The 20,601-nt window shown below is 53.5% G+C and overlaps 7 protein-coding genes across 7 annotated transcripts; 3 read left to right on the top strand and 4 right to left on the bottom strand.

Moving 5' to 3' along the window:
- Window positions 1-3,678: 3,678 nt before the first annotated feature.
- On the top strand, window positions 3,679-6,607 carry EV422DRAFT_577845 (uncharacterized protein; the record flags this gene model as incomplete). Its single annotated transcript, XM_053073268.1, has 7 exons — window positions 3,679-4,021; window positions 4,107-4,631; window positions 4,720-4,928; window positions 4,984-5,261; window positions 5,658-5,827; window positions 5,895-6,093; window positions 6,153-6,607. The coding sequence occupies 7 exons, from the start codon at window positions 3,679-3,681 to the stop codon at window positions 6,508-6,510; spliced, it is 2,082 nt and encodes a 693-aa protein (XP_052926541.1). The 3' UTR covers window positions 6,511-6,607.
- Window positions 6,504-7,551, bottom strand: EV422DRAFT_525772 (uncharacterized protein). The gene is made up of 3 exons (XM_053070086.1): window positions 7,025-7,551; window positions 6,845-6,951; window positions 6,504-6,768 (listed from the first exon to the last, which is right to left on the bottom strand). Exons 1-3 carry the CDS (start codon window positions 7,334-7,336, stop codon window positions 6,654-6,656), a joined length of 534 nt encoding a protein of 177 aa, XP_052926540.1. The 5' UTR covers window positions 7,337-7,551; the 3' UTR covers window positions 6,504-6,653.
- A 120-nt stretch (window positions 7,552-7,671) lies between these two features.
- On the bottom strand, window positions 7,672-11,799 carry EV422DRAFT_525769 (exoribonculease Dhp1). The gene is made up of 8 exons (XM_053070085.1): window positions 11,552-11,799; window positions 10,649-11,481; window positions 9,619-10,585; window positions 9,050-9,557; window positions 8,630-8,970; window positions 8,427-8,557; window positions 8,300-8,367; window positions 7,672-8,242 (listed from the first exon to the last, which is right to left on the bottom strand). The coding sequence occupies exons 1-8, from the start codon at window positions 11,554-11,556 to the stop codon at window positions 7,844-7,846; spliced, it is 3,252 nt and encodes a 1,083-aa protein (XP_052926539.1). The 5' UTR covers window positions 11,557-11,799; the 3' UTR covers window positions 7,672-7,843.
- Window positions 11,800-11,839: 40 nt separating this feature from the next.
- EV422DRAFT_525765 (uncharacterized protein) lies at window positions 11,840-13,666 on the bottom strand. The gene is made up of 6 exons (XM_053070084.1): window positions 13,543-13,666; window positions 13,323-13,474; window positions 12,857-12,865; window positions 12,562-12,784; window positions 12,406-12,489; window positions 11,840-12,341 (listed from the first exon to the last, which is right to left on the bottom strand). The coding sequence occupies exons 1-6, from the start codon at window positions 13,555-13,557 to the stop codon at window positions 12,066-12,068; spliced, it is 759 nt and encodes a 252-aa protein (XP_052926538.1). The 5' UTR covers window positions 13,558-13,666; the 3' UTR covers window positions 11,840-12,065.
- A 127-nt stretch (window positions 13,667-13,793) lies between these two features.
- Window positions 13,794-14,885, top strand: EV422DRAFT_418157 (uncharacterized protein). The gene is made up of 2 exons (XM_053067081.1): window positions 13,794-14,289; window positions 14,356-14,885. The coding sequence occupies exons 1-2, from the start codon at window positions 13,840-13,842 to the stop codon at window positions 14,593-14,595; spliced, it is 690 nt and encodes a 229-aa protein (XP_052926537.1). The 5' UTR covers window positions 13,794-13,839; the 3' UTR covers window positions 14,596-14,885.
- Window positions 14,886-15,400: 515 nt separating this feature from the next.
- Window positions 15,401-17,808, bottom strand: EV422DRAFT_525751 (Endonuclease/exonuclease/phosphatase). The gene is made up of 6 exons (XM_053070083.1): window positions 17,710-17,808; window positions 17,293-17,646; window positions 17,143-17,220; window positions 16,867-17,072; window positions 16,788-16,801; window positions 15,401-16,722 (listed from the first exon to the last, which is right to left on the bottom strand). Exons 1-6 carry the CDS (start codon window positions 17,785-17,787, stop codon window positions 15,599-15,601), a joined length of 1,854 nt encoding a protein of 617 aa, XP_052926536.1. The 5' UTR covers window positions 17,788-17,808; the 3' UTR covers window positions 15,401-15,598.
- Window positions 17,809-18,323: 515 nt separating this feature from the next.
- On the top strand, window positions 18,324-20,336 carry EV422DRAFT_525743 (uncharacterized protein). The gene is made up of 8 exons (XM_053070082.1): window positions 18,324-18,442; window positions 18,522-18,793; window positions 19,160-19,355; window positions 19,436-19,582; window positions 19,706-19,797; window positions 19,874-19,883; window positions 19,971-19,982; window positions 20,048-20,336. The coding sequence occupies exons 1-8, from the start codon at window positions 18,439-18,441 to the stop codon at window positions 20,086-20,088; spliced, it is 774 nt and encodes a 257-aa protein (XP_052926535.1). The 5' UTR covers window positions 18,324-18,438; the 3' UTR covers window positions 20,089-20,336.
- The last annotated feature ends 265 nt before the right edge of the window (window positions 20,337-20,601 follow it).

Genomic DNA, 20,601 nt, shown 5'->3' with positions numbered 1-20,601 from the left:
CAAGCAGCCACCTTTCGGCCCGATCTACAGCCTCAGCGAACCAGAAATGAAGGCACTCTGCGAATACCTCGAAGAAAACCTCGCCAAAGGATTCATCAAACCCTCAAAGTCCGCTGCCGGTGCGCTAGTCTTATTCGTGAAGAAAAAGGACGGTTCTCTCCGCCTCTGCGTGGATTATCGAGGCCTGAACAGCATCACGGTGAAGAATCGCTACCCCCTGCCCCTGATCAACGGTATCATGGATCGTTTGCGCGGCGCCCGCCGTCTCACGGAGATCGACCTTCGCGGCGCTTATAACCTTTTACGCATGCGCCCGGGCGATGAATGGAAGACCGCCTTCCGCTGCCGCTACGGCCTATTCGAATACAATGCCCTTTGGACTCAGCAATGCTCCTGGCGTCTTCCAGTACCTGATGAACGACATCTTCCGCAACATTCTCGATGTGTTTGTTGTTGCCTACCTCGACGATATCCTGATATTCTCCAAGAACCCCGAAGATCACCCCAAACATATCCGCGAAGTCTTGTCGCGCCTCCGACAGCATGGGTTGTACGCCAAACCAGAGAAGTGCAAATTCAACCGCGAATCCGTTGAGTTCCTAGGCTTCATCATCTCCAAGAAAGGCATCCAGATGGACCCCAAGAAGATCGCTGCCATCACGGATTGGGAACCTCTCAAGAATGTCAAAGGCGTCCAGCGGTTCCTCGGCTTTGCCAACTTCTATCGCCGATTCATCCAAGGTTATTCCAAGATCGCTACCCCGCCCACAGCCCTGACCCGGAAAGACATCCCGTACGCCTGGACACCCGCCGCAAACACTGCCTTCGAGAACCTGAAGAAAGCATTCACCACCGCCCCCATCCTTGCTCACCCTGACCCAGAGAAGCCCTTCGTCGTCGAAACTGACCCCTCCGACTTCGCTCTTGGCACAGTTCTCCTCCAACCTGACCAGGACAATCAGCTCCACCCCGTGGCCTTCCACTCTCGCAAATCCACGGCCGAAGAGATCAACTACGAGATCTACGACAAGGAACTTCTGGCCATCCAAGACTCCTTTGCCCAGTGGCGCCACCATCTCATTGGCGCCCGTCACACGATCACCGTTTACTCCGACCACAAAAACCTTCAGTACTTCATGACCACCCGCACCCTGAACCGCCGTCAAGCCCGCTGGTCGATATTCTTCTCGGATTTTGACTTTGTCATTACCTATCGCCCCGGTTCCCAGCAGCACCAAGCCGATGCCCTCTCCCGACGCTCCGAACATGAGCTAAAAGAGGGGGAAGAAGCGTTCCGCTCCCAGGCAACCACAATTTTGACTCCCGAACGCCTTCAACTCGCCGCGGCCTACCTCACACCCATGGATACCACGCTGCTTGACAAGATTAAGGCCGCCCAGGCCTCTGATCCCCTCGCTAAGACCATTCGCGAAAAGCTCAAGATACCCCTCGCCCAACGAACCGAGGAAACCCAAGATCGTATCAAGCGGTTCTCAGATGAAGATGGGATCCTGCTGCACGATAAACTGGTCTATGTCCCCACCAACGAGCTCCGAGCTGAAGTCTGCCACGACATGCACGATACACCCCTAGCCGGCCACTTTGGGATGTCCAAGACGCTCGAACTCGCCTCCCGCAACTACTGGTGGCCCAGCCAGTGGCCCTTCGTCAAGGCCTACATCAAGTCCTGCGATACCTGTAGCCAAGCGAAATCCAGTCGACACAAACCATATGGCCTACTCCAGCCCAACAGTATCCCTACCCGCCCTTGGGGATCTTGGTCCCTGGACTTTATCACCGGTCTGCCTCCTGTGGACGGGTACAACTCCATCCTGAACGTCAACTGTCGCCTCACCAAGATGGCCCACTTCATCGCCTGCAGCGAGTCAGAATCCGCCGAATCCACCGCCGACCTAGTCTTCCACAACATCATCCGTCTCCACGGCCTCCCCGACGACGTCATCTCTGACCGAGGACCCCGGTTTAAGTCCCGGTTCTGGCGTCGACTTCTCGAACTCCTTGGGGCAAAAGCCAACCTCTCCTCGGCCTTCCACCCCCAGAGCAATGGCCAGACGGAACACACCAACCAGATCCTGGAGCAGTATCTCCAATGCTTTTGCACCCACCAGCAGGACAACTGGAAACAGCTTCTGTCGTCCGCCGAGTTTGCCTACAACAACACCCACCAGTCCGCCTCCCAGGCCACCCCCTTCTACGCCAACAAGGGTCTCCACCCCCGCTTCAGTTTCGCGGCCTCCGCTACCTCCGAATCCGTCAACCCTGCCGCTGAAGCCCGCGCTAAACAAATCAGGGAAGTCCATGAACAGCTCGCCCTCGAGCTCAAGGAAGCCCAAGATCAAATGAAGCGCTACGCCGACGCTAAACCAATTCCTGGACCGGACTTCAAGCCTGGCAACCACGTCTGGCTCCTCCGCAAAAACCTCCAGACAACCCGGCCCTCTCAGAAACTTGACCATCGCAAGATTGGGCCATTCCCCATCGTTGAAAAAATCAATCCCGTCGCCTACCGGCTCAAGCTCCCGCCTACGTACAAAATCCACGATGTTGTCCATGTCTCGCTCCTCGAACCCCGCTTCACCATCCCCGAACGACACGAACCCGAACCCGCGCCCCCAGAGACCGTTGAGGGTCAAGAAGAGTGGGTTGTCGAAGCCATCCTTGACTCTCGCATCCATTGTCGTCGCCTTCAGTACTTGGTCAAATGGCAGGGCTGGCCTGACTCCGAGAACACCTGGGAGCCCGTGGAACACCTCACCCATACCGACGCACTCCTCCAGGACTTCCACAGCGCGTACCCCAACAAGCCTTCCTCTGTCCCCGTAGCACCTCCTCTGCGGCCACACCAAACTCGACGCCGCCGCCGCCACCGCTAAAGAGAGGGGTGATGTTATGGACGACGCGCCCATACCATAAGCTTACCTACTGACAGCCGCCAATGTCAACCGCCAAATGTCAAACGCCAATGTCAATGTCCATGTCAGTGTCAATGTCAGTGTCGATGTCAATGTCAATGCCACTCCCCCTCTCTCCTCTCATTTCGCCAATCCTCTTGCAATATCGCCACTCCTCCTCTCTCCTCTCATTTCGCCAATCCCCCCTCGGCTTCTCCACACCCCCCACTGCTTCCCCATAGCCAGCAGCTGTAGCAATGCTCTCTACGCTCGCCACGCACGCTCTAGGAGCATAGCTGGCGCCCCCCAGTCCCCTCTTGTTGTTGTTGTTCTCTGATCTGCTGGGTTGCCTATCTATAAATAGCTGGCCTCTCTTTGTCTATTCCCTTCCTCCCCAGCAGATCAACACCAGTTCTTCTCATCTCCTGTTCTAATCCTTGTTTCTTGTTTCGCCAATACAATCTCTTGTCGCCCATCACACTCGCCCTGTCTTCTCTACTTCGCTTCCGCCCTGTCGTCGAGATCATAACACTCTAGGCACAGCACAGCCATCATGTCATCACACCAGGCGCTCCAGGGGCACCTGTGGTGTGGCATCTTCACCGGAGTAACCACACCACGGCGGAAGAGGAGGAAGGTTGCTCCAGTTACCCCGTGGTTGCCCATACGTCTGCCACCCGCCGTACAGACGCCATTGCAGCCCCCGCGCCCTCGATTCAAGTTCCCACCATCTGTCCAACGCCACTTGCCCCAAGCAATCGCGGACATGGTTAGCGAGAGTTCTGGCGATGAAGACGGGCAACAGCACCAGCAGCGAGGGCTTTCACCTGTCGACAGGGGTCTTCAGCGCCCTTTGAACCTCCCCGCTCCCATCCCTTTTCGTTTTCCCAGCACACCGGGTGGATCCCTGGTGCTTGAACCCCCGCCTCCACCACCCCCGCCTCTACCACCAATTCAACGACCCCGCCCGCAGACGCATGCCAGCACGAAGGTTTCCCTTCACCGAGTCCGTAATCACAATCAAGTGCAAAGGGAGCGCCTGACAACCTTCCTCGGCAATGTTCACGTCCTTGCGCGCCACACCACGTTCTTCCTCAAGTACTACCTTGGTGAGTTTTTGAGGTACACTGTATATTTCCCATAATATTTCCCATAACAATGTCCTAACTGCTACATCTGCCCACCCCACCACAGCTGATCATCCTCTACACGATTTCCCGGACATCACCGACAAGCACATTAGTGTGATATTTGAGCTACTAAACAATCCGGGCTATAACGGCAATCCGGTCATAGCGCAAGAGTTGCGTCCACGGGTTCAAGAGTACCGTAATGTTCACGGATTTGCCCCCATCCGCATGCGAAATAGCCAACAGACCGCAGCATACACAGCTACAAGCATCTTCACCAACCTCAAAGTCAACGTACAGGAGCATTTTATGCAAATGTTTCTGCGCTATGTCAATGAAAGGCTTGGTTTGAAGCAAGTCGTACTGCATCTTCGGAGAGCCGGAGTTAGCCAAGCGCAGCGCCAACAGCGTTATCGGCGTGTCCGTCAATTCACAAAGTACGCAACGTTTGAAGAGTACCCAATCGAAGAGGAGTTTGGCCACCTCACAAGCCTTGAGCGGACCGTCCTTGACAAGTTATGGGCTCTGTTTTCTCCCCAGGATGAGCCCCTTGCGTACAGCCTTGCGGTGGACGCAATGCCATATTTAGGTGAGTTAGTATATTTCCGCTCCCCCCCCCCCCCCCCCGCGGCTTCCTCTTTTGTCTAATCATGGTCCGCACCCGCCTCACATCACAGGTGCCTATTGTGAGCTCTCACGCCTCTATGAGCGCCGTGGAATGCGGCTGTTTTCGGCTATCCCGCTGCGCAAATCTCGAATCCAGTCATCTGTTCAGATTGACACGACGATCCTAGCCATTCATATCCTGGATGTTGGCCGATGTCGCATGGGGAAACTCACTGATGAACGCAAGCAGGAGCTGTGGGGGCAGTTTCTCAATGTGAATGTAAGTTAAGTCTGTATCCTTTATTTCAATCACCTCGCTGAATGACGGATTATAGGACAAGGTCTTCAAACATCGAAAGAAGCTTGGTCTCAAGTTCGATGGGTCAATTAGCACCGACGGGTATTCCGTTACCATCCACTTCAAGAAGCCAGGGCTCAAGTATGGGTATCGGGCCCGGAAGCGCAGCAAGGCCCAAATGCGGGAAGAAGTCAAGCAGCTGTATTTTGAGTACCACATTGACGACTTAAGGGAGGCTCCAAACATTGTCTGCATTGATCCGGGCAAGCGTGACCTCCTATTCTGTCGAGACAACAAGAAGGAGCAGCCATTTCGGTAAGTTTCAGTTGATTACTACTGCCCTGCTGTCCCCGCTACCCCCCCCCCCCCCCCCCCCCGTCTCCGCCCGCCAGCCCCCCGTCTCCGCCCGCCAGCCCCCCGTCTCCGTCTCCATCTCCGTCTCCGTCTCCATCCCCGTCTCCATCCCCGTCTCCGTCTCCGTCTCCATCTCCGTCTCCGTCTCCGTCTCCGTCTCCGTCTCCGTCTCCATCCCCGTCTCTGCCCCCCAGCCCCCCGTCTCCGCCCCCCAGCCCCTCGTCGCCGCCCCCCAGCCCCCCGTCGCCGCCCCTCAGCCCCCCGTCGCCGCTGCCGCTCCCACCGCCCCTATGCCCACCATCCCCATTGCGGCGACATTCCGTTGCAGCGTCCTCACAATGCACCACCCCATATCAGATACACATCCACTCAACAGGCGGTCGAGACAAAGTCTCGGTACTTTCGAAGAGACATGACAGAGCGGAAGATCAATGCCGGCGTTGCTGAGATGGAATCACAGATTCCGTCGCACAAGAGCATGAACATCGAGGCGTTCTCAGCGTTCATCGTGGATTACGAACATGCGGGTATGATGTTCTACTTCAACTTTGATTTTCAAATTTGGTAATACATAGGCTGACATCCATATCCCAGATCCCGCCCTGGATGAGTTTTACCGGGATGAGATTCACGTTGCTCGCAGATTCAAGGCGTTCTCACTGCGGCAAAAGTCTGAGAGCAAGCTCATCAAGAACATGCGACGCCTGTATGGAAAGCATTTTTCGGTCATCTTGGGTGATTGGAGCGACGCTGGAAAAACCATGTGCTTTCAGGAGTCATCGAAGACCAAAGGGTGAGTGACCATCATTGCTTTTTATGTATTATAATATGCTAACTCATCATGGAAATCAGATTCCGCACACTCTTTGCAAGAAACAGCATTCCATGCTACTTGCTAGATGAGTATCGAACGTCGTCTGTGTGCCCCAACTGCCACGGTCGTGTGAAGAAAAACATCCGACGACGGCTGTCTTCTCGGCCATGGCAAGCTAGAAAGGGAAGAATGGAATTCGTCCATGGATTGATGGGTTGCCCCAACCCTGAATGTATCAACCAAGACTGGACGCCATTTGAGATTCCTGGAAGACGACCACTACAACTACGGATGAAAGTGCACAATCGGGACGTCCTAAGTACCAAGAATTTCCTCTCGATTGTGCGTTCGGTGGTGCTTGGCAATGGCCGCAGACCAGACGCATTCTCCCGGTAGTCTAGAGTTTTCACCCCTTCCCATTTTCCGTGGTGGTTATCTGCCATCCACATCATTGTACCTCTGCCGGAGGCATCGCCGATGATGGCAACTTGTAGAGATATAAGCAAATATAAGCCCATGTTTGCACATGAACGAACGATTCAAGCTGCTGCGGTCAGCGCCTTGGCACTTTGTAGCACTTGGAACCCGACCGTATCAGAGACTACTACGACGCTGTAGAAATGCACATCTCCGATTGTGGTACTTGACGGGGTCCTGAAAAGGATGCACAAGAGGAATAGGGTCAGAAGGGGACTGTAATCAAACCATTGTGAAACTTTTCTTTGCTCACCAAGTAAACGTCAAAGGGACGGACTTGGACATAGGGCTATCGTGGGTCACCGTGGCATTGATGCCATACGTGCTGCAATCCACCGGGCCTTGGTCGTTGTTGAGGAACTGTAATAAGATTAACAGAGATGATGAGTCCAAGCCGGTAGCAAACCACAATTGCTGAGTACATCCAACTCACCATGAACTTATCCGCATCCAACCCACTCCATGTGCCGGCATGGGCGGTAGCATCAATCGCGCTGGCGGCATACAACAGAAGTCCCATGAAGTTTTGGTTGCCCGTCAGCGTCACATTCAGCGCCCTCCCCGGTGAATAAGAGGTAGCCTGGCCGCCGACCACCAGCGCGTAGCCAAGATTGTCGTTGGAAGGGCCCATGGATCCGACGGCGGCGATGGCGGATTCATTGGCGTAGCAGATCCCGGCGCCGGTCGGATACGCTGCTGCGATTGTTGCTGAGACGAGGAGATAGAGGATGACTGGAAGACCCATGATTGAAAATAAGGAATTCGGATGCTAAGTGTCTCGATTTGTGTTTGGGACTAAGCTGCGTGCGGGATGGAAGATTATAGAGGAAGGAAGAATGTAATCCCGGGCTTTTAAGGGCTCGCGCTGTTGTTAGATCTTCCATGCCCCGAGGGTGTGAGTTTGAAGCCCTGTGTGGGCGAAGTCGGCCGCTAACGGTCAACACACCTTTCCCCCATGACGCGTAAGAAAGGAAAAGTACTACAGGTTATGCTTGTGTTTCTGGCCCATTTCCGGTCTTGGCGAGAGGTGCTGTCATTTTCCGATGACAGCTTTTTTGACAGAAACGCCTTCCCAGGCACTGGTTTACAGAATCCGACACGATGTTCAACGTACGTACAGTATCATGGTTGTTGCACAGGTTGCTACATTTTTTCCTGGTTCACAGCGGCGGCGAATAAATTCACCGGAAATCAAACACACCGAACCCAATCAGGGAACGGAAAACAATAACACATTCTACAGGGCTACTGCTCATCTATAACTACCACCCCTGCCGCCACCTCTCCCTCGCTGTGCAGGGGATGACGACGACCCGCGACCGGCAGACACGTTCCTATTCCATGCCAAGTTCGGGGGCGCGGGAGCGTAATTATTACCGTATCCGCCCTGTTGACCAGACGCAGCGCCTGGAGGTCCCCCATCTCTTGAGTACTGTGAATTGCTGTAGCCGCCTCCGTAACCTCCTCCTGACGAGTTGTAACCTCCTTGGTTCCCGCCCTGGTACCCTCCTCCTCCTTGATAGTAGCCGCCGCCTCCTCTTGAGCTTTGATAACCGCCACCTCCTTGCTGATAACTACCACCGTAGCTACCGCCTTGCTGATAGCCGCCTGGCTGGTTCCCATATGTGTTAGGAGTGTAGCCACCACCATACTGTTGGGAGCCGGTTGGTTTTTGATACTGCCAGCAAAAAGATGTCATTCAACTCACCGACTGATAACTTCCGCCCGATTGTTCGTAGTTGCTCCCCGAGTTGTATCGTTCGTAACCACCTCCGCCTGTAAAGCAGCAGTTAGTCACCCGTTCGAAAAAAATGAACTCAATCCCGCGCACATACCCATGTATGGTAGGTCATGTGACCGATTGTCATAACGCGGCCTTTTGGAATCGTGTCCGTACCCGCCCGAGCCCCTGTCATCTTGCCGGTTATGGTCGCGCGAGTCATCTCGTCCACCGCCAACTCCATGTCTGTGAAAACTGCCTTTGTCAGCACGCAGGGAAGAAATAGGCGGAATACCAAATTATTGGTCACCGGCATACCTGATGAATCGATCTGCAGTCCCACGACCCCCACCACGACCACGACCCCTCCCACGACCTCTTCCGCGACTGTTATAGCCCATCCTCACAGCGTAAGCGTCATCGGCAGTCAAGATTTGACGAGGCATCTGCACATTCGGCAGTAGGTCCGCTTTGAAGATGTGCCCCGGGGCAAACTCCGGCATGAAGTACAGAACACTTATAGACTTGTTGTTCTTGATGTCGGGCATGCCATATTCAACGAGTGGGGACTCGTAGGTGCTTCCTGGTAGACACGCTTGGGGGTCCGGTAATACCGAGCCGAAGAACTTTTGGCTTTTCTTGGGGTCAATGGGCATTGGCTGAAAGTCGTTTTTCGGGTTAGTACATCACCGTCAAACTAGCAGATGACCAAAAACTGCGGATGACAAGAACACTCACCCCGTCGTCAGTCTGCCGTCCATACAATGTACAGAATGGCTCATAAAGCTTGTTACCACCGCCAACAACAACGGCTTCCTCTCCCTTCGTATTCCGAATAACCTCCTCTTCAGTCAGCAAGTGATACCGAGTGCTCATAGCTTCCAATAACCGGTCTTGCTCAATGAAAGGGAGCAAGGCAACACCTTGCCAAGCAAACTTCTTTCCATTAAGGTCAATGGGGAACTTCTCCGGGTAGAAGTCAATGATGGGCGACTCGGGATCCGTCATCAGGGGGCGGAAGGGTGCCGGGATATGCTGTTTACTGAAAGCGGGGAGTACACCCATGAGCTGCTCAACGGGCTTGAACGGGATGCCTAGCTCGAAGGTGATGTGAAGCTCATCGATGAAGTCGAAGTCAGAGGCGAAGGGAGCGTAATGGTAAGGGAAGAACCACTTCCATGACTGGACGCCTTGATAATAATACTTCAAAACCCAACACAGCCCTTCAACGTAGGATGTGACAAGACTAGTCGAGGAGAGCCACATCAGAACAATCTCATGTCAATGCCTTTTGCGAAACTGCTTACCTGCGGCGGAACCCCACGTCGGTTGGCTCCACTTTGAACTTGTTCAGATAGTACCGTTGCTTCCAACCTGATTCCCACAACCTCACGTCATCGTAAGGCTCGTCGTCTTCCGCCTTCTTGACTACAGGAAGATGGCGAATGGGTACGTCGGCGACGGTCATAGTCTCCTCAATCTCTTCCTCAGGAATATCGGGTTCAACTTCGTCTTCACCGTCTGATATTGGCTCCAAGTCCTCAACGGGTGCTGTTTCTGCGACAGCCTCTCCGTTTTCCGGTTCGGGATCTTTGCGTTTAGTGCCATGCGTCGGAGACGTTTGTATTTCCGCTTTCGCCCTCAGCGAAGCTTTGAGAGCATTCGCGGCAGCTTTGTTGACGTCGGCAGTTGGAATCACTGGCTTTTTGACGGGCGTCTTGACGGAAGGAGGAATCGCAGCATTCATGAAATCCGCAATGCCACCTTCCACGTGGCTATTATTGCGCTCGAGCATATCGTAACCGCTGCTTTTGACCTGATCCCTATCGGCCTGCTCTCGTTTCCTACGGTCCTGAGCATCCTTACGCCGTTCCTCAGATTTCTTTCTCTCCCTGAAGATCTCATCCTCTACCTTCCCAAGGTCCGCCATCATGGCATGAACCCGATCCAGGGCGATCTCGCCACTATCGGTAAGGTAGCCGCCCCAATGCAACAGATTCTTCTTCCACAGCTCGATCAGTTTGTCAATCGCCCCCTCTCGGATTTCCAGTGATGGCAAATGTGGCAAAAAATCATTCCCAACGAAGAAGCAGAGGAACACCCAATCGTCAATGGCCCGCTCAAGACTCCATTGGAACGGAAGATCCGTGACCTTCAATTCTATTTCGAGGTACTCGCGCAGAACACTAACATGAAGCAAAATGAACGGCTTCTCATCTGACGGCGTTCCGGTGCTTTTCTCCCCGAACTCCCCAATCTTCTCCATCTTCTTTCCTGTGGGGCCGAGTGAGTTACATGTCCCAGAATTGGAGTAACCCAACGATATAGTAAACGTACCAGTGCACTCCGCTGCTTGATGTCCAGACTGCCCACAGATGAAACAACCTTTGTTGTTGTTGTCCTTGAAGAAGACGTCTTCTCGGAGAATCTTGAAGTATGGTTCGTGGGTCGCCAACGCCAGCATGATAAGATCCGCATCCAGACCATACAGGACATGATGCGTGAAGGGATCATATCCTGTTTGTGACCGCTGACGTCGAATGTAGTCCATGATTTTATGTTCGCCTTCACCGGGCACACTAGCATCCGATATAATGACTTTCAGATTTCGCCATCCCGGGTTGGTATGTAACCGATCAGCCACGTAGTATCTCAATGCGGTCGCCAGATTGCTCATGAAAGGAGTTCCCGGCGTAATGCAATTGGAATCGAAATGATCTTTCTTATCCTTCTCCGGAAAGACATCTCCCGCGGCTTCCCATTCCCGTCGGATCTTCTCCTCCTCCTCAATCAATATCTGCGCTTCCTGGGCGGCGCGGAACCGTCGCGATCGCTGTTGGTTCATCTTCGCTCGCGGAGCAACTCCGTCAATGGCCATGTAGAGCACCTTCCTCGGCCGGATCATGCCCATGATACGGTCAATGTACTTGAAGATCTCAACAAACATCTCTTCCTCCGAGGTCGGCGCCGGCTTGCCTTCCGGATGACAACAGGGGTGGATGATACCGTTCATATCGAGGTAGAGATTGTCAAACTCCTCCTCGTTGGGGTTGGGCTTCGAGAGGTCGACGGGGATGACATGGCCGTTGATCTCACGCGGTTGCTCTTCAACTACGGGGGAAGTAATTTTGGGATACTTCTGCGAGAGCCAGCGGAAGAGGGCCGGGACACTGTGGATATCAAGATAGGAAAGATTAGTGATGGTAGGGTGGAGCTGACTCTCGCTGTTTCAGTGCCTACCCCATGGCTGATCGGGCCGGCGAGTGCGTTTGCTGAAGGTGCAAGTATGATATCCAGTCAACAAAGACAACGTTTGATATGCGGCCGAACGTTGATCTGGTTCGGTTCCGCGCCACAGGGTCTACTGTATTTATATGCAAAAAGGGTGGTGGGTTTCGAGCCGAAGGTCTTGCCTTCCCCAGAATCCCCACTCCGAGTCAACGCTGAAGCGAGTCGCGTCCACCTTTTCCCGACTTCCCCAGTTCCCACCTGCGCTCTAGCATGGAGTTGGACTTTCGCAGAGCAAAATTGAAAGAAAAACCAATAAGCACATGTTTTTTGTATGTTTTTGTATGTTACACTACGCAGTTTGTCCCAGAATAAGGTGTGTGAATCATGGGGCGAACGTATGATATCCTAGACTACTCCCATCCCAAAACGGTGGAGAAATCCACCCCCCATATCGCCGGGCCGGTGCACAAGAATGAAAAATCGAACGCCCAACACCAAGGTTGATGCAAATCAAATCAACAGCTCAAGGGCGGTCGTAGGTTGGGCTACGGCGGCGAGACGATGAATGATGAGGAGGCGAGTAAGAGCGCTCCCTGCCTCGACTGTGGTGGTCGTAGTCCCGCCTGTAGCCCCCACGGTCATATCCTCCGCGATCGTACCCTCCACCAAAGCCACCACCGCCACCGCGGTATCCTCGGCGCTCGTCCCGCGTCTCGCGGCCCATGTAACGACCAGGAGTGGGGGAATGCGCACGCTTGGTCAAAGAATAGTCAACACGAATCTGACGTTCTTGCAATTCCTGTACATGTACAGTGTGAGATGTCATCCACGATGAAGTAAAATGCCAAGGGCCGTTCACTTACAATGCCATTGAGCGCCTCGCGCGCGGCAGTGGCGGCTTCCTGTTTGGCAAAGGTGATGAAGCCAAACCCACGAGATCTGGTGGGCTATGTAATCGAGTCAGACCTTGATCCGCGAACGTTCATGTCATACAAATGCCGATAAGGATCACAACTTACGCCTCTGTCCTCGCTATGCGCAGGCTTATCATAAATGACAGTAATACGTTCCAGCTCGCCATATTTGGAGAATACCTCTTCCAAATCCTGTTCAGTCGTGCGGACGCTCAATCCAAAAACGCCAAGAACTTTGCTGGGCTCCGGCTCCGGTTGGCCTGCTCGAGGACCACCACGTCGAGGAGGAGGTCCACCACGCCGAGGAGAGGGCGAGCGCGACCGAGATCTACGACAAAATAAAGAATCGAGCTTTTCAGTAACGACACAAGAGAAATGAAAAGGGTCCGCGTCTACTCACCGACCGAACCTTGAGAGACGTATCGAAGAAGGACATAGATGGCGAAAGAAATCAGTTTCAGACACTTCGACATTTCTTCAGGATATGATAAGGCCATTGATTCGGCAGGGGGAGGCGGGCGTCTTCCGAAATCTTGTCATGATCCGCCCAGTTTCTCTTCCCATGGACACCTGGTCTTCTTCTTCGTCGTCACTCGCAACTTCTCTTCAATGGCGTGCTTCGTGTCTGCTTGGCAAGACCTTATGAAACTTTACGGCCTTGACATCTTTCCTTCCCTTTTTCATGCCAAAGACACTTTTCAGACCAGAATACCAGAAGACGAGAGAACCATCAAGCAATGCGCGGGTTCGCTATTCCCCAGGGGGTTCCGCCTCCGCCTTCAGGTGAACTCCAACCCTCCCTACGCATCCATTTCCATACCGACAGGCCTCCCCCAATATCCCAAACGTGGTATATGTCAGCTTACCTTCTCCTTGACGAATGCCTGTCCCTGGAGACAGATCGAGAGTAGCTTCTACGACGGCTGCTTGATTTGCGGGGGCTACGGGAGCGTGAGCGAGAACGAGAGCGGGATACTGAGCGCGACGCCCGACGCTCGGGTTTCACAAGAGTCTCGTCCTGCGAACGAAGGAAGTGAGCAACTCTGACACGCGAGGTGAAGATCACGGGTGGTGGCGAATTCTTACGTTGTGGCCGTTCATGGTTAGTCGAAACAGAGCTTTTGAGAAGTCGCCAGACGGGAGAAACAGGTGGCGGGCGAAGAGTAATCGTGGTGGTTGATCGTCGGCGCAATGTCGGTCGGACAGAGCGCCGTCTCAGATCAGGTCGGATCCATACACGAATGTGGGACATTTAATTTGGCGCGCAGCCACGTGATGCAGAGCACGCTGTGATTCCGAAGCTCAGCAGCGTTCGAACTCTCATCACCATCTTGGAGATTGGCATGTTCCCACCAGCCAGAAAATCGGAAGTGTCCCGCAATCATGTCCCAGCCAGACACATCTTCCTTCAAGGTCCCGTCGGCGCCCGCTTCTACACGCTCCGCCAGCTTGAAATTCCCTGTCGGCTTGCAGAACCTCGATCGTTTCCGCGCACCAAACGAACCCAGTCCCCCACATACACCACCAATCGCCGCCAATGCGAGCTTATTCAACCCGTACAGCCAGCCCAGGAACAAGAAAACAGCGTTGGAAGAGTCTGTGGTTCGCTCCTCGCAGGAAAACAGTGGAGCTTCGCCGCGCCCTGGGATGAACAGCATGGAAGTTGTTAGTCAAGCCAAAAGATCGAGGTCGTGGAGCGCTCAGGACGTGGGCAGTAAGAGGGTCCGACATGGACTTGAGCCCCCTGCGCCTATAAGGCCACACGTGGCTACGCCTACCCAAACGAAGAACCGGACCCAGTCATTTGGCCTACCAGCCTTGATGATCGATGAAGTAGGTGGAAAGGCTCCTTTCGGGTTCGCGGGTGGCGCTCAAGTGTCAATGTTGATCGATCTTTAGGGGGGCATGCATACTTCGCCCATGATGGCATCGAATGCCGACTCTTGGTTCTCCCCGCCTCATGAAAGCCGGGCTCGTGCAGTTCAGATTATGGCTGAACCACCACTTCCCGGTAAACTGATTTGCGATCTGCAAAACATGGGCTTTCCTTACAATTTTTATGGGTCTCTTACCTATTCACTTGCTAAGGCGACAGCGTGCACTACCGCGAATCGAGGAGAGCCAGCGTCGAAGTCGTAATTGGAGGTTGTGAGGAGTGGCTGTGGCTCTGCACCTACTCCGCTTATCGCTTGCATCCTAAAGTTGCCATGATCTCTTACGCATATCTCCTCGCAGATAACTTGCCAGACGAAGAGCACCTCAGCTACGTTCACGAGGATACTCAACCTCATGATTCCCACGCGGTACATTCGCGTCGTCAACATCTCCCTCACACCGGAGACGAGCCGTCTAGTAACCAGCAATCATCTTACCAGCAATCGTCTCTTACCTTCGCCGAAATGGGAGCGACACAGAATTCCATGGGCGACGGTCAGATTTCCAGCACCTCGTTGGGCCAGCCTTTGGAGGAGACCCGTTTTGATAGTTGGACGACGGAGCAGATCAAGCTTAGGGTTAGAGGTCAGGATATGTACATCTCTCTTGATTCATATCCATCTTCTGAACTCCGCTCGAAATTCACAGACCTTTCCGTACGCATCACCAAAAAACTCGCAGACTTCCAGAAAAACCTAGAGTCTGTACTGTCCTCCACCTGCGATATCCTCCAATGTGCACAACTTATCCCTTCATATTTTCAGGGGAGAAGACACATTCTACACCGACGTGCTCACGGGCCTCGGCAATCACAAACAGCATCTGGACCGCCAGCGATTAGCCCTGCATGAGCGGCGCGAGAAGTTGCATAGTCACGTTATTGGATTCGAGGAGGCGGCGGGAATTAAGAAGGTTGAGTGATAGTCGTATAGAGATCTCTTGCATGGCCCTATTAAGGTGGGGCGGCGTTCTGTGTTATCTGTATTTCGTAGTGTTTGGATGTATGGTTCTCGGATTGTCTTTCGAGAGAATATCAGTAGTATGATGAATATACATTGTTTTTACGGAATCTAGACATGGCCGCTATTAAAAATACCGTCTGACATGGCTGTGCATATACAGGAGCTGAGACTATTCACGCCCGACACCCGCTGTGTCCCAAAGGCTACTAACTATCTAAACAGGAGCCCATCACCACCGTTCAACCCTACCGCTTAAACTTTTTCGCCGCCGGCGCCTCCCCCTCACCCACCGCCCCTCTCCCACTCCTCTTGGGCGGATTCTTCCACTGAAAAAAATCACATCGATGCTCCCCCACCTTCTTCCTACTCCTCCACACCACCTTCGGATCCTTCTCCTGACCTGTCCCCCTCTCCTCCTCCTCATCCCCCGCCCCAACAACCGGCTCCACCTCCGCACCAATCGGCCTCTGACACAAATAAAACGCGCGCCCGTGGTTAGGTCCCGGTTTATTGACCTTCCATTGCTTCGTGGGCTCGTTGTGGTAGCAGGTGGGTGGGGCTTTGGGGTTGAGGAGAGCGCGCCATTGGGTTGCGGCTTCAGGGGTTGCGAGGAGGGAGAGAGAGTCGGGTTGGCTGTCGGTTTGGCTGTCGACGGGGGAGGAATAGCATGTGACGTCCGTGTCTGTTGACAGCTGGGATTGTGAGAAGGGTTGTGAGGATGTGGGGTCCGCGCCTTGAGAAGGTGGTGCGACGTCCGGTTCTGGTGGTGGTGGTATTGAGGGCGTGGAGCGGGGTGCGAAGAAGGATCCGATGGTCTTTTGGCCTTTTGGTATTGGTTTGTATGACCCTGATCTTGTTGGTGGGGTAGGTTTCTTGTCCGGACGGGGAACCTTCCTCGCTAGTGTGATCGGTGGTTTCGGGCCAAGTGTTGAGTCCTTTGATGCGTTCCATGCAACTTCTTGCGCAGCGACCACATTCGCACCGACCGCACCCACATCGCCGTTCGCCACATCATCCCTATTGGATGACTCGACCTTTGTAAAGGTCTCCACAACTCCAGCCTTTCCCGCAGCCGCCTCCACCACCCCCCCAGCCCCCTTCTTCACAAAAAAACTGCTCAACTTCTGCTGCCTCCCCGAAAACTCGTCCCAGTACTTCACACAAAGCTTGACCGGCTCCCTGACTCGTTCCCCCGTCCAACCCGGCGGGTTCATCGCTTCCGCTAGTGACTGGCCGGTGGTCGGGTGAGTGTCGTAGAGGACGCAGGCGACGGGGCAGTGGTCGCTGCCCATTATGGTGGCTTCGACTGTGCTGTCTTTGATCCATGGGAGAACGCCTTTGCTGCAGAGGATGAAGTCGATTCGAGTTCCTAGGTGACATTGCCGTGTTAGAAATGCAACGATCTATGGCGCTCAAGCGGCCGGCTACACGAACCGTAGTTGACTGGTCTATGAAACGGAACGTTTTAGGCTTCGCACTTCGTTCGGGCTCTTTACAGAAGCCAGTCGCCTACCTCGCATTCAGTAAGGTGTTCCAGCAAGTAAATGCCTTTTCCTGTGTCGGATGAAACACCCTGAATGTATCGTACAGTGGACCTCTAGGATGTAAGAAATCGTAGAGCCATCGCCGAGTGGGGGTATCGTGGAATTCAGTGATTCCATTCTCTCGGAGACTTTTTTTCGGGTCACAGTGATCCATGGGACTATAGCAGGCGTTGATCTACCGTTCGAGATGATAGTTAGAAGGGGGAAAAGAGTCCCCAGCGACCTTCATACCATCACACACTCACATCGCCAACAAGTATGACTTCCCGACCGGCGGCGAGGAGCGCTTCGATTCGGTGTTTCATTGCTCCATAGAATCTGCTCTGAGTTGCGATACAGAACGTGAATAAGGGCGATCACAACGACGGGCCCTCTCGCAATGTGTTCTTCCTGACCTGGCCCTGAATTCCACACGCTCTGGATCCGTCACCGGGAAATAAGCCTAAGAATGCCGAGAGTTCAGTTCGAAACCCGTAATGCATGTCGGAACGTTCGTTCAGAATGTCACTCGCATCTCGACGCACATTGATGAGAACAAACAGTCGATGATCCGTGATCATGACCCGTCCTTCACTATCGAGCTCTAATAGTTCCTCAGGTGTCAACTCTTGCAGCATATCGCCGTAGCTCCCGATCGGGTCCTTGCAGGTGGCAGGGTTGCACAGTGTGCCGGTGAAGCCTTCCTCTGCGTTGACTGGGGTATACTTTGAGCGTGCATATGTTGTGACTCCTGAGTATCCGTGTCGTCGCTGAACACCACCGTTAGTAAGGGTACTCTTGCCCGCCACTAAATCAATGCATTCGCACCCCACCTTTGGATATGTAAAGAAGGCGTCGTAGCCCGGTATCAGCGCCAAGTCGGAGTCAGTGTTGCTCCGAGATATTTTCATTTCCTGGAAGCACACAATATCTGGACGAAGGAGTTGCTAAAGTTAGTTGGGTAGAATCACATATAGCCTGCTTCAGGTGCTGAAAAGGCAGCTCTCACCGGCATCCAGTGTATCCATCAGTGAGCTATAGCTCTTATACTCGTTCCATGGGTGGTATTGCTGCACGGATATGAAGGGTGTGAGGGGTCGAAGATCATCCGCATCCGCATTTCAAGCGTGCTGTCTGGGAAGGTACCTTGAGGGTCCTTATGGAGTTGACGTTCCAGCTGAGAATGCGCATGATTCCAGCTGCTGAAAGTTGTTCTTTACGACTCTGTGTGTGGTTGGCTTCCAACAAGCTGCTGGCCTTGATGGCCTTCATGGGCTTCGGGAAAGACGGCGTCCGAAAGCAGTGTCAATCAGTCAATCAATCAATGCATTCGCAAATGGAGAGCCAAGCCACATGGCGCACGTCACAAGCGGGTTGTCAGAAGCGGGCGGGTGTCCTCTGTGTCGTGTCTGGGATGAGAGGCTTCCCGCCTGCCCCGTTCTTCCTCCCGCCTTTCCCTCGCAACTTGCAAGTCGCCACAAAAGGTTCACATTCCCACACTCCCGCCGTCGCTTCCGCCATATCAGGTCTTACTTGGCAAGAGCAACCTATCTAGCTCAGACATGGGTAAGACCTCCCTCTATCGCGACTGGCCCAATCCGTGATGCCATCCAGAACGTCTCACTCCCATGCCCACCCTAAACAGCATACCAACAACCATATGGCGCTCCAGCCCAGGGAGGTTACAAGCCCCCACAACAACAACAACAGCAGCAGCAACAAACATACGGCGCTCCTCAACAGTACGGCGGCGCTGCCCCGCCTCCCCAATATGGTCAGCCACAACAACAACAGGCCTATGGTCAGCCGCAACAACAGGCCTATGGCCAACCACAACAACCATATGGACAGCAGTCTTACGGCGTTTCTCAACAAGCTCCGCCAAGTCAGGTGCCTCCTCCAGGTGCTGACCCTCAGGTGCGTTCCGAGCGGGGCGATCCCGAGCGAGAGCGAGCCCCGACACGAGCGAAGCGAGCGTGGGTGTTGTACTGCAACAAGCGAAGCGAGGTGCAGGGTTACTTCGGTCTGGGAGACCGATAGGTCCACGAAGGCCTTGGCGAGCGAAGCGAGCTACGCTCCGCCCATCTCCACCCAACATCCTCGTCGCGAGCGGAGCGAGCAGGGTATCGGTTGTTGATGGGTGATGGTCGTTGATGGATAGTTGATGATGGTTGATGGTTGATGGTTGATTGGAAGTGGATGATGGTTGTCGGTTGATGGGTTGGTGGTTGATGGGTTGATGGATGGTTTGTTGGTTGACCCGTGCCCATCTGTTATATTTAGTTATGGTCATGGTTCGTGGCGGTAGATGCGGACCGATCTGGCGAGTGCAATCCTCAAGAGATCCAGCGGGCTCTCATCAACGGCGATTGGTCCCCTTTCTCGCTGGAAACGGTGCAATTGATGATGACGCTGTTTGACCGCGACGGCTCAGGCAGCATCAGTTTCCAGGAGTTTGTGAGTTTGTGGAAATACATCGGTGAGTTCAGCGATCAGAGTAGATGCCAACCCCGCCACGCTTCGATATTCTCAGTACTCACACCTCGCACAACCAAACAGAGGACTGGAAACGCATCTTCAAACAATTCGACCGAGATAACTCCGGCACCATCAACCGCGCCGAGCTCCGCCAAGCCCTATCCGCCTTCGGCTTCAACGTCTCCGACCGCGTCGTGGACGTGGTCGTCAAGAAGTTTGCAAAGAAAGGTACGTCGGTCGCGTGAGTGAGATGACACATACGGCGTATCTGTGCGTTGTCTGTGTGTGTTGCCCGCGCGAAAAGAGAAAAGGAAAAGTGCCTTAGAGTGCGTTGAATCGTGATTTTAACAGGCGCAGTAGATATTACTTTCGATTCGTTCATCTGTGGATGTGTTACGGTTAAGAATTTGTCGGAGGCGTTCCAGAGTTATGATCAGGATCGGGTATGTCATAATTTGCATGCCTTCTGGTCCTTGTAACTTTTGAGACTGATTTCGCCCCCCTTCTTTCTCTCAATAGGACGGCTGGGGTATGCACTACACATATACGGCGTGTACGATGTCATGCCGGATTCTAACTTTTTCCTTCTTCCCTCACCCATCACTCACATGAAAAGTCAACATGAGCCGTAAGTCCCTTTTGCAACTGCTTCTCAGCAATGCATGGCGTCGTATCTAATATTCCAACGCGCAGACGACATGTTCCTCGAAATCGTCATCGGCACAAGAGCGTAAAAAAGGATCACACTTCGCAATTCCTCATAATCAACGCACCACCCCAAATCGTCTCGTTACTCGTGCTGTCGACGATCGACCATCGGCCTTCTGATATACACCAATATATCCCCATTTTGCAATAATGAAACCACTCTGTGAGCCGTTGGCGCTGATCGTATACTCACGCACCGAATACGGATAATGATGCACTCAACGATCCCCCCCCCCCCGAAAAAAGTCCACATGTTTACAGCCTCCGTTCTTTGTTCCTCAATTAAGATGTGTATATATTTTGTAGCTTTTGCCTTATGCAGGATTTTCTTCAAACAAGTGAAAGAAAGTGGGTGTGTTGTGGCGTGTGACGGTGGGAGGGTGGTCTTTCTACAATGAATGGGCGACGGGTGGGGTGGATACTGAATATGTGCTGTACAAAGATGTGCAATTGCGGGAAAGCGGCCTCAATCGCCGTGATATCTGGTGATGCTCGGGCTATCTAACACCCCCCGCGGCCTTTACAATCCCCTCAAAAAA

The sequence above is a fragment of the Fimicolochytrium jonesii genome (assembly GCF_025526975.1).
Source record: "Fimicolochytrium jonesii strain JEL569 chromosome Unknown EV422scaffold_8, whole genome shotgun sequence".
Lineage (NCBI taxonomy): Eukaryota > Fungi > Chytridiomycota > Chytridiomycetes > Spizellomycetales > Powellomycetaceae > Fimicolochytrium > Fimicolochytrium jonesii.
Note: the sequence above shows the minus strand (reverse complement) of the source record. Positions and strands in the feature narration are given on the sequence as shown.

Bases quoted from the DNA above. Each gene is read 5' to 3' on its own strand.
- EV422DRAFT_525772 (XM_053070086.1), bottom strand. From the start codon at position 7,336: ATGGGTCTTCCAGTCATCCTCTATCTCCTCGTCTCAGCAACAATCGCA. The intron at 6,952-7,024 runs GTGAGTTGGATG...ATCTTATTACAG, and splicing joins TGGATGCGGATAAGTTCATG to TTCCTCAACAACGACCAAGG. The intron at 6,769-6,844 runs GTGAGCAAAGAA...CATCCTTTTCAG, and splicing joins GTCCCTTTGACGTTTACTTG to GACCCCGTCAAGTACCACAA.
- EV422DRAFT_525769 (XM_053070085.1), bottom strand. The intron at 10,586-10,648 runs GTACGTTTACTA...TCGGCCCCACAG, and splicing joins TCAAGCAGCGGAGTGCACTG to GAAAGAAGATGGAGAAGATT. The intron at 8,558-8,629 runs GTATGCCGGTGA...CAGTTTTCACAG, and splicing joins ACTGCAGATCGATTCATCAG to ACATGGAGTTGGCGGTGGAC.
- EV422DRAFT_525765 (XM_053070084.1), bottom strand. The intron at 12,490-12,561 runs GTAAGTTGTGAT...TCGATTACATAG, and splicing joins CGCATAGCGAGGACAGAGGC to CCCACCAGATCTCGTGGGTT. The intron at 12,342-12,405 runs GTAAGTGAACGG...GTACATGTACAG, and splicing joins GCGAGGCGCTCAATGGCATT to GAATTGCAAGAACGTCAGAT.
- EV422DRAFT_418157 (XM_053067081.1), top strand. From the start codon at position 13,840: ATGTCCCAGCCAGACACATCTTCCTTCAAGGTCCCGTCGGCGCCCGCT. The intron at 14,290-14,355 runs GTAGGTGGAAAG...ATCGATCTTTAG, and splicing joins CAGCCTTGATGATCGATGAA to GGGGGCATGCATACTTCGCC.
- EV422DRAFT_525751 (XM_053070083.1), bottom strand. From the start codon at position 17,787: ATGAAAATATCTCGGAGCAACACTGACTCCGACTTGGCGCTGATACCG. The intron at 17,647-17,709 runs GTGGGGTGCGAA...GGTGGTGTTCAG, and splicing joins CCTTCTTTACATATCCAAAG to CGACGACACGGATACTCAGG. The intron at 17,221-17,292 runs GTCAGGAAGAAC...ATCGCAACTCAG, and splicing joins CGTGTGGAATTCAGGGCCAG to AGCAGATTCTATGGAGCAAT.
- EV422DRAFT_525743 (XM_053070082.1), top strand. The intron at 19,356-19,435 runs GTGAGTTCAGCG...ACAACCAAACAG, and splicing joins GAGTTTGTGGAAATACATCG to AGGACTGGAAACGCATCTTC. The intron at 19,583-19,705 runs GTACGTCGGTCG...TGATTTTAACAG, and splicing joins CAAGAAGTTTGCAAAGAAAG to GCGCAGTAGATATTACTTTC.